General features: G+C 31.7%; 2 protein-coding genes across 5 annotated transcripts in view; one reads left to right on the top strand and one right to left on the bottom strand.

Moving 5' to 3' along the window:
* The window catches only part of LOC105459023 (dnaJ homolog subfamily B member 6), a 14,207-nt gene extending 9,214 nt beyond the window's left edge, over positions 1-4,993 (top strand). For 2 of the 3 annotated variants that reach the window (XM_011704683.1, XM_011704684.1), the window contains exons 4-8: positions 2,586-2,696; positions 3,463-3,639; positions 3,724-3,991; positions 4,096-4,185; positions 4,545-4,993. In XM_011704683.1, the coding sequence (XP_011702985.1) occupies positions 2,586-2,696; positions 3,463-3,639; positions 3,724-3,991; positions 4,096-4,185; positions 4,545-4,713 (815 nt within the window). In that variant the 3' untranslated portion in view covers positions 4,714-4,993. The remainder of the gene's footprint in view (positions 1-2,585; positions 2,697-3,462; positions 3,640-3,723; positions 3,992-4,095; positions 4,186-4,544) is intronic. The other variant, XM_011704685.1, reaches the window with a different exon arrangement.
* A 602-nt stretch (positions 4,994-5,595) lies between these two features.
* Positions 5,596-8,481, bottom strand: LOC105459021 (putative acyl-CoA-binding protein). 2 transcript variants are annotated; one of them, XM_011704681.1, is made up of 3 exons: positions 8,425-8,481; positions 6,093-6,207; positions 5,596-6,001 (listed from the first exon to the last, which is right to left on the bottom strand). In XM_011704681.1, exons 1-3 carry the CDS (start codon positions 8,452-8,454, stop codon positions 5,862-5,864), a joined length of 285 nt encoding a protein of 94 aa, XP_011702983.1. In that variant the 5' UTR covers positions 8,455-8,481; the 3' UTR covers positions 5,596-5,861. The 2 variants fall into 2 exon arrangements, with proteins under 2 accessions (XP_011702983.1, XP_011702984.1); XM_011704682.1 differs by having other exon boundaries at positions 8,284-8,439.
* Between the last annotated feature and the right edge of the window lie 2,283 nt (positions 8,482-10,764).

Raw genomic sequence — 10,764 nt, 5'->3', positions numbered from 1 at the left:
ATCGACCAAGGAACAAGCCTATAATGTTTAAAAGTCGATAGAATTAGGAGCTCCAAGATATATGGGTTCAAAGAAAAAAGAAAGTTCAAAAACGCAAAAAAATATCAATTTAGCTTTTTTTTTCCAAAAAATTATATCTCTTTTGGTTATAGACCGATTTGAAAAATCCTTGAAAATTCTAAAAGGGCATACTTGAAATAGTAATAAAAAAATTTGACGATCCGATATTTTAATTTTTTAACAAAACTGCAAGCAGTTCCGGGAATCCCACGCTCAACTTCAACTGTTCACTACTCGGTTGTTGAGCGACAATTGCCACACGTCAACACGTCTTCCTACTGAGGAGATCCCAAACTTTTTTCACGTCAATATCCCAAACCTCTCTTCTTTCAATTTTAGAAATGCCAAACCGAGAAAGTTTTGCTGGGGTCCCAGGGACCCCAATGTATATATCTAGGATTAAGTAAACTTTAATATCAAATTAGCGACTTGAAAATCCTTAAGTTGAATAGTATAATTCAAAAATATTTAATGAATCCTTTTTTTAATGGAATAAGTCACAATTCGCCGCAATAATCGAATCCTATATTAATAACACAAATATTTTTTAATCATAATCAACACAATAAATTCCTTTTAAGGATTAAAAATCTTAATATATTTAATTTTAATTGCAATAAAATGTATCATATTATAGTTATAATATATTATAGTCAATAATATACTAAAATAGCCTTTTTTGCAATTTTAATCACAAATTTCTTCACATTGTGATATGATAAAGCGAATTGATAATCGGAATCGTAATTAGCGCTTAAAAACTACGAGAAATGATTATCTTCGTTCTTGTAAATTTTTTAAATTATAATTTTGAACGACGATACTGCAGTAAAAGAAATAATTTTAGCCACAAAAACAATTATAAAAACATTTTAGTATAAAATGAATATCGATATCCAACATCTTAATTAGATTTTTATAAAAATCTCGTGGGAAGATTCTGATAATTTTGATAATGCGAAGTGAAAATATTTCTCAAAAGTATTATGACTCTTAGCTGTAACGCGAAATAAAAATCATTTATCTGCAAAATAATAATCATGAGTCGATTCTTGAAACCATAGAATAAGGGTCAAGCAAGTAATTTAAATATTCTATGCCTACTTGTAAATTAGAGGAGATTAAAATAAATTTTTCACCCTTTTATCGCAATAATATATTTTTAGAAAACTACAACAAATTAATATAGCTAAAATATATTCAACAGGGAATAAATAAATATGATAGTTTCGGTTAACGGGCGAATTGTTGGCCTAATATTAATTTGCTATTTATAAACCTTCGATTTATACTTGAAACCACGCACTGATTATTATCTAAATTTACACTATGGTTTTTTAAAATTGAAGATATCACTTGTAAATGTACATAATTGGAGAAAAAGAGTAAAGAGCCACAATGCTTTTTGTCGTTCTTTATTCAGTATGTCAATTTTACGATTTCTAGGAGAAACTATATGAACACTTTGTCTAAGTACATGTCATTGTAAACAAAGATTGAATAGGTTCAATATCATAATGTATTACAGTGTACTAATAGTAAATAAGATGACGGATAATCCTAATTCTATCATATATACATTTTCTTATTGTTAGTTGAAAGATCAAATACTAGAAATATTTTGATGATAATTAAATATCATTGAAGCTAATTATTTTTTTACTATTGAGAAAGATAGAGAGATGCAAACATTTTAAGCTAATTATTTTTTTTATTATTGAGAAATATTTATTGAGAAAGATAGAGGGATACAAACATTTGAAGTTATGAATTAGGTCGATTAAAATTTGCTGTACGTTCAAGTGTACACCGCACAACACGAAAATTGATTCTTGCCAATATCGATATAAAAATTACATATAAAATATTATCTGCATACAATACATTTGCGCGAATATCGCTGAAAGTAATTTCACTATTTTTAAACACGTGTTTAATTCTGTATGTCGAAGATTGATAAGAGAGACAACGGCTTTTACCTTTTTATTTCGCATTATGCGTGATATCACACTTGAGCATGTTAAATTTAGGGGACTTGATTCGTTAACTATGAATGCTTATAATTTAAAAACTATAGTATCGAAAATTTCGATATTAGAATTTTCGTCTCAAAACAATCTCAAAAATCTTTAAGGTATTGTAGACTACGGGATATCCTATATATGATCCTATATATATCCGACATAATATTCATAATTTACAAAATAGAAGTTTTCGTGTTCTGACTTCGCATTGTTTTTAGCCGCAAAAACATTTAAACGGTTAAAAATATTTATTAAATCATGTCGAAATTATCGAAATCATACCAGTCTTATTCAATCAGATTTTATAAGATTAATACGATTAACTAGAAGCCATCGCTTTTTTACTCCAAAACATCAACATTATAAAAAGAAAGTTCCTTCTTAGATTGTGTAGATTGCAGATTGTAGACTGTGTCGAGAAATTCAAATAAATTAGCGCAAACGAGATGTGTATACGTTAATATGCAAAAAAGATCGGGGCGATATAGAAAATCTTTCCAGATGTGAAGAGACGCACTTATGATCAACACTTGTATCAGAGGGCGGCATCAAGGCCCGGCCGTGGGTTCACCTTCCGGAGTTTCTTTGATTCTCCTTTCCAGCGATACTTCGGTACCACTTGAAAAATATGATTTGCAGAGTGCTCAAGCATTGTGTATTATAGTTTTTTTTCTTTTTTTTTATTTACCTTAATAACGTGCAATATGTTGTTTTCGCGTCTCTTCTCTTCTTTTGAAAAGATTCAAGTGCCGCCAAGAACGCGGCGCGGAACGCAATGGGCGAATTCGACTAAAATAATCAATAACTTCGAGTTGCAGCTTGAATTACAGCGCAACACGGCTGTATATATATAAAAATTGTGCTAGTATACTTAATCCATGATCTATAAATATTTTTGATTGAAATGATTTCAAATATGACTATCGAGATGCAACGTATATTCGATTGCTCATATCTTTTTATCTCTTTGAAAATGGAAGAAATTTTGCGAGTTGGGTTTTCTCTGATCTCTAGTATCATATTCAAGTAACCACGCGTTGCAGTTAACCCTGCCTGCATTCTATTGTCAGCGTGTGCTAACAGCTAGCGAATTGTAACTTGGTCGAGAAAGTATATACTCCTGATTAAAAATTCAATGCGTCTTAGCTTACAAGCTAAGTTGAGCGACATATTTAATGCGATACAAGCTAAGCGATTTAATATGATAAATTCTCTCCGAGACTCTTCGCATTATCCTTCCAACTTACACGTCAATATTTTGAATTGGACTAACCACCTTTGCGGAAGCCTCGCTTGTTGGGTTTTGGTTGAAAGGAGCAGAATTGCAATAGAGATTACGATCAAGAGTCAAATAATAAATGTCTCGTTTGATTTTTAGAGAAGAAGAGGCGTGTTTACGATCAATATGGCAAGGACGGTCTTCAAATGCCTGGAGGCAAACGACGCCACGGAGATGATTTTGAATCGCATTTCGGCGGCCCGTTCGTTTTCAGAGATCCTGAGGAAGTATTTAGAGAATTTTTTGGTGGAGTACCGTTCGAAGATTTGTTCGCCGGTAAGACATATCCTTATGCAAATACATTTAGATAAAAAAAAAATAAACTTATTAAGGACAAATTGCAAACTTTAAATCTTGTAGGTTTTCACGGCGGTGGTTCCCGGAGAGGTGCAGGAGGGAGACATGGTCACTCGACTAGTAATAGTCTGAGTACTTCTTTCTTTGGGCCCTTTGGATTCGGCGGCTTTCGTTTCCCGTTTAATGATTTAATGGAGAATGCCAGTACTGCAGGAAACTTCACCTCTTTCGGTACTTTTACTAGTTTCGACGGAACGAGCGGTGGCAGTGCTGTGAAACGTACCAGCACTTCGACTCGTTTCATCGATGGAAAGAAAATTACGACCAAAAAGTAAAAAGAATTTTATATCTGATACAACATTTAGCTTTAAGAAGATTCGGCAATGTTACAACGTTTCTGATTGTACCCTTTTCTTTCTCATGTCTGTTTTACAGAGTCTACGAAAATGGAAAAGAAACGATAATGTCTTATGAAAATGATGTACTGAAATCGAAGACAGTGAACGGAGTACCACAATCAATAACGTACAGTTAAAAATACATCTCATTCGCACGATCTCTCCTTGGCAATTGAGAAATTCCTGTCATCACGATTTGAACATCTGTAAACGAGTACCTGGTATCCGCGTTGGTATCTCTCGACACAGTTCCTCCTCCCCTCGCAGAGTCGTTTTCCATCGTTTCCATCGTTTTTCCATCGGGAACGTAACATCAGTCGACACGCGCGTTATTCGCCGAAATTGACAATCGATGATAGTGAGATAGGCTCTCTTAGCCCGAGTGATCGGAGCGTTAATAATTGGAATTTACATAAAAACAAGAGCGAATTCCCTCTTATACGAGCTTCATTTTTCCGTCATCTCGTTTGTTTGTGTGTGTGTCAGGTTCGACGAAGCATCGACGAGTCGTCAAGTCTGTGAGAACGTCAACGATAACACGATGGGTAACCACAGCTCGAACGCGACCTGCGGCGACTATCTAAAAGCTAGCAGAATAAAGACGCGTCATCATCCGCACATGAATAAGAAGCACGATAGAAGTAAGAGGAAATAAATTGCTTCGCTCTTGTCTCAAGTTCCTTGTGTATCCAAGTCGACGAATGTGCGCTCCTGATATACTCGACAGATTTGATTGCGGGTAAATTTTTGTCTTGTTGATATACTACGCTATTCTATTCTATTATTCTGGCAAAACTTCATAAATTGATAAACAATTAAAATGTCGATAATCTGTGTACGAATTAAGAGGGAGAGTAATATCCTATAAATGATTACAACACGACTGGCTTGACATATCCACGCGGTTCATATAATAAAGAAGTATTTCAAAAAAATATAATTTGGTTTTTGGTTTTGAAAGCAAAGCGGCCTGCTATCCGTCATCGTCATTGAGTTGTTTAGCTGTGTAAAAATGAGGTATTTGAATTTAGTTAGATACTCACGATCGCTTATGCCGTGAATCAAGATTAATTTACAAGTAACATCTGCTCTTGTCTCTAGTTGTATAATGTAACTGATGCCGTTTGCTAACTTGAGAGCCTCGATTATCGCTAGGTTACAGAACTGACGCAAAATCTTACAGTTTCTCAAAATGAGAAATACCTTATATGCATCTCATATCGATTAATAGTATAATTTATTTTCGTCGCTGCGTATTTGTATTGTTGGCTCTAGCGTTATGTACCGATTTAAGTTTTTAGCTAAATACGCGCTGATGTACACCGTTGAGAACTGTGTTAGAAGGACCGTTTTTGATCGTATTTCCTTCGATTAGCTATTTACATATGTGTATATAATGATAAGAAAAAATATAGAAATACATTATTAATATACACTAATTAACCTGTGTAAGGTGTGAAACTTCAGTATGGGACTAGCGCAAACGGCAGAGATCAAATTACTATTCAAAAGGAGGAAATTAATTACAACAGAGATATATGCGACAAGTAGTTTTATGCTAATTGCAATAAATCATTGGATACAAAATTTACATAAATGAATAGAACAAAAAAGGGTGCATGGATCGTGTAAACTGCTAAATAGAAAGTCGATATCGTATCTATACACAGTACATGACCATTCGCACAATGCGTTCGTAATATTCTGAATGCTTTCCATCGATAGTGAAAAAGTTTTGTAAGTGATCGAGTGAAATCATACGTGAATACTTATGTGTACGTGTGTACATGTGATAATGGATAACTACTTCTTTCCGATCGAAGCGATTAATGCTTCCACTTTAGCAATGTATTGCTCTTTAGCCGTTTCTTGTCCCATACTTTTTTTACCGTTCCAAGCGTCCCATTTCGCTTTTCCTTTGAAATCCAACATACCCGGTCTCTCTAAAAAAGGTTTACAAGAATCACTGCAATTGTATATATATATAAATGTGCGTAACAAATAATGGACTACACACATTTTGTGAAAACATACCTGTATTACAATCACCGATGGTGGATTGCTTGTACAATGCGTACAATTCAAGTAAATCTTCGTCTTCTGGCTGTGCAACCAATTCCTTTACCCCTATGGCTGCATCATTAAATCTCTGAGAATAAAAATATGTTTTTACGATCATTTGATAAGGAAGGGTTTTTCATGTTATTTGATAAATTGTTAAATTGAATAGAAATCATAAGTGATTTGGATGATTTAATTTATCGGAACAGAGTAGCGTGTACCAATGATATCATTTAAGTTATTCCAAGTAAAATATTAGTTTTTATTTTTTTATCTGTATCATAATTAGGATTATCATTATTTAATTAATACCGTTTTAAAGTCAAGAGAAAAGAAATAAATTTATATCTAATTAATAATTAACGATATAACTGTAAATCAATTAAACTATCAATGAAACTCGCGCTTGAAGCCATATCGCAGCGTATATGTATTAAAGCTATAAATGTGATCTCAATCTGCTAATATCTGAATTTTTTTTAATTCACTGAATTATCCTTTCAAATCAATCAAGTTTTTTTTATATGTTTGGATATGTCCGAATGATTCAAATCTTAATATACAAAGAGTTAGATCTCATACAATTGTAAGAAATAGAATAGAAAAGATCAATTATACTAAGTTGGTTACAATTTATTTGGTTATTCCTCTGCTGAAAGTATTCTTTACATTTTCTTTGGAAAATCGTGATAAAAAAAAGACTCGTTCAAGTTGTAAACCAGTTGATTTCTTTATCAAAAAAATGTTTAATTTTTTCAACTTTAGAAATCGACAGTAAGAGTTTATGTGAGTATACATTATTCAGTAAATATGTGTGTATATATATATTTTTTTTTTTTCATGATTATAAAGTTATATGATTATAAAATATAAAATAATCTTTTTATGTATTTCAATAAATTAATCATACTGTATTTTGCGATCGATTGGTTTTCTGCTCAATTGTATTTTGAATTCAAGTACACAAATTTGACTCTTCCGATATTAATTTGTTAAGATAAACGGATTATTACAATAAACATGTGAATTTAAGTAATCAAATAATTTTAAATAATTAATTTGGATCTAAATATTTATAGTTTTAGATTACATATGAATGTGGCTGATTTAACTTAATCTTATTTTATATTAACCCTAAGTATACACACTGTTTTTTTGACGATATCGTATATACACTGGGGTCCCGGGGACCTCATCCATATTTATTACTGTAACTCTAGTAAAAATGGACATATTTCAATTTTTTTTTTAATCGATAGAGAATCGACCAAGAAACAAGCCCATAATATTTAAAAGTCGATAGAATTAAGGAGCTCCAAGATATACGGGTTTAAAGAAAAAAAAAAAGTTCAAAAATGCAAAAAAATTTAGCATCGATTTAGCATCTTTTTTCAAAAAATTATATCTTTTTTGTTTATAAGCCGATTTGAAAAATCCTTGAAAATTCTGAAAGGGCATACTTGAAATAGTAACAAAAAAATTTGGCGATCCGATATTTTAATTTTTTAACAAAACTGCAAGCAGTCCCGGGGACCTCACACTCACAACTGTTCACTGCTTGGTTGTGAGCGACAATTGCCGTGCGTCAATACGTCTTCCTTAGGAGTCCCAAACTTTTTTTACGTCAATATCCCAAACCCCTCCTCTTCCAATTTCAGAAATGCCAAATCGAGAAAGTTTCGCTGGGGTTCCGGGGACCTCAGTGTGTATATCTTAAGTAGATTTAAATTTAAAAAAAACCTAACCTATTCTTACGCAAAGCTTTATATGTATCGATAAAGATATAAATTTAATTTATTAATTTTTTTCCTCATTTTATCGACTGATCATTATAGTTTTTAATTTTTTTAAGATTAATAAGTTAAAAATATGTATATATAATGTCACATTATAAGCTGTCTTATGTCTTCTTTTTTTAAAATAATTTTGGAAACAGCGATTAGTCCGACATGAAATCGATTACATGCTTTTAAGAAAACAATTGGAACATCACTAATACGCTAATCTCACTGATTAAACTAATTGCTAACTTCACTCGTAATTAATACGCCGAAAAGGAGAATGCTGATTCTGGTATGACACTGTATGACACGTTTCATTTTCATGTGCACGTTATTCGAGTTGCAATAATTCTGTCAAAACAAAGTTTGCTTGTTGTCCTTACTTCGTCCAGCGACATAATGGAAAATATTAGTTTGGAGTTTTCGATTCAAAATTATGACAATCGTAATGTTGAGAAAGAATCTTATATGAGAGGTTACGGCACTCGTGTTAACGGATGTCGCGATAAATGACGACTACATACGTGGCGGTACTGGGCTGCATTGCTGGGCATACGTGGTTCTCCAGTCCAGCTAAAGCAATGATTAATTTTTAATCGTGGACATTATTGACCTTTGGTATAACTTAAATTACATCGATAAATGGGTCAATGTTCTGTGCTGGCTCATAACGATACAGAATTACAGATATTTAAGTATATCCTAATTATTGATTAATATTTAACATATAATGAATTATAAATTTTATACTAAACTTAAAAAATTTATACTATAAAATAACATATTGTTATAGTATATTTTTTTATATTATATTAAAATATTATTATTTTATATCAATATTATTTTTTATGTACTTTCGTTTTACATCAATATATATATTACCTTTTTATTCGAAATTTACATTGATCAAATTATAGTTATATTCAAAAGTGTTGTACGTAATGAAAAGTTACAAATGATATTCCTAAATACAGCAAGCCGGGAAAAGAATTTATCTATAAAAAAAAACTGTTTTTATGTCTTCAATTTTTATATTTAAAAATTATTGAATAATGACTTATAATTATTTTGATTCAAATAGGCGATATAAATAAAAAATTGTCCACTCTTTATATCTTTTAAGATTAAGAAATATCATCAATTGAAAACAACTACTGGAAAAAAAGATTTCTTTGTCACTTAATTATTTGTTTCAAATACAAAAGAATGTTTAGATGAAGATGTTTAGATAAGAATTAATATTAATAATAACTCTTTAATAAAAATGGTTACAATCCCCTATTATTATATTCTATTGATCTACACGTAATCTATGACATCCTCAATCCTTGCATAAAAAACTGCGTATATGTATGTGTATAAATGTATATAATATATATACAGGGTGTCTCAATGGTAAAGCGCTCGTGGATAGGTAGAGTAATATGAAGATATAAAAACAATTTTTTTTATAGATAAATTTATTTCGCGGCTTGATATATTTAGGAATATCATTTGTAACTTTTTATTACGTAACACTTTTGAATATAACTATATTATAAAGAAGTATCGTATATATTATTACAGCTTTCCTAAACCTGCATTGATCATTTTATTTTAGTCATTTTATGCCTGTTTTATGAAACTTAAAATTATTTGGAATGACAATGGCATTAAACCTTTGTTGCAATGGTAAAGCGCTCGGGAAAGTAGAGTGGGCTAAATTGAATCAAAAAGTCCTCTACTATACCATTTTACGATTTTCGCAATAGTTATCGAGATACTAATCATTTTTTTTTAATTTACGTCAAGTATATAAAGAAGTATCGTATATATTATTACATCTTTCCTAAACCAAAAATATTATTTTAACAAATATAAGTTGACCAAAAACAAATATAAGATCATACAAGTTGCCAAGTATTTGATTAGACAAAGAGACAAAAATATTTTATTTCAAACCAAAAATATTTTTTTAATAAACCGTTTAAATCATTTAAAAGTATATGCAGCAAAAGTTTAATGCCATTGTCTTTTCAAATAATTTTAAGTTTCATAAAACAGGCTTAAAGTGACTAAAATGATCAATGGTTTAGGAAAGATGTAATTAGAGAGCCTTTAATCAGAGTGGCGCCATACGGCTGCCACTTTTGATTGGTGGATAATTTTATGTTGGATAGACTGAGATAGACTGTTGGATAAACTGAGTGAGACATATTCTCTTTCTCTTTCGCACTCTTATTTCTCTCGCGGGATTTGGAAAAAAAATGGCGTCACTTCTCTTAATTATGGCACCACTCTGATTAGAGGCTCTTTAGATGTAATGTACAATACTTTTTTATATGTTTGGCACAAATTTTTTTTAATGATTAATATTTCGATAACTGTTGCAAAGATCGTAGAGGACTTTTCAATTCAGTTTATCCCACTCTATACCTGCCCTCTACGAGCGCTTTAGTCCCGAAACACAATTATAGATGTACCAAGCCTTAAGGGGATCCTAAACCCGAGATCAAACTCCAAAAATTCGCTGTTTTATCGACGATTTGTGAGTATGTATGCGTGCGATATTGATGTAGTAGTGTGTAGTGATGTGTTCATATTTACTACCATATCGATATCTCACGCACACATCGTAACAAATTTTCAAGAACGTACAGCTTTTTTATTAGGCATCCAAGCCTAATTTTATGAACTCACCATTGTTTGCACATGTAATTCGTAGTTCCGGCTGGTATCATTTTGTACCAACAAACTGCCAAATTGTTGTACGAAGCAAATATTGGCACATGTGACAGCTCTAGACGCCATGTTGGACTAAGAAGAGGTAACGGAGATGTAAATTTCATAAATTTTTTGCGTTCTCAGCATAACCTCTACCAGCC

This window comes from Wasmannia auropunctata, unplaced genomic scaffold (assembly GCF_000956235.1).
Source record: "Wasmannia auropunctata unplaced genomic scaffold, wasmannia.A_1.0 LD334224.1, whole genome shotgun sequence".
Classification (NCBI taxonomy): Eukaryota; Metazoa; Arthropoda; class Insecta; order Hymenoptera; family Formicidae; genus Wasmannia; species Wasmannia auropunctata.
The sequence above is the reverse complement of the archived record's forward strand: the minus strand, read 5'-3'. Positions and strand labels throughout refer to the sequence as shown.

What these genes read in the sequence shown, in the direction of transcription:
- LOC105459021 (XM_011704681.1), bottom strand. Translation starts at nt 8,454, where the DNA reads ATGCCCAGCAATGCAGCCCAGTACCGCCAC. An exon ending in ATGCAGCCCAGTACCGCCAC is followed by an intron (nt 6,208 to 8,424) that starts GTATGTAGTCGT and finishes TTTTATTCTCAG; the next exon opens with AGATTTAATGATGCAGCCAT. An exon ending in CATCGGTGATTGTAATACAG is followed by an intron (nt 6,002 to 6,092) that starts GTATGTTTTCAC and finishes AACCTTTTTTAG; the next exon opens with AGAGACCGGGTATGTTGGAT.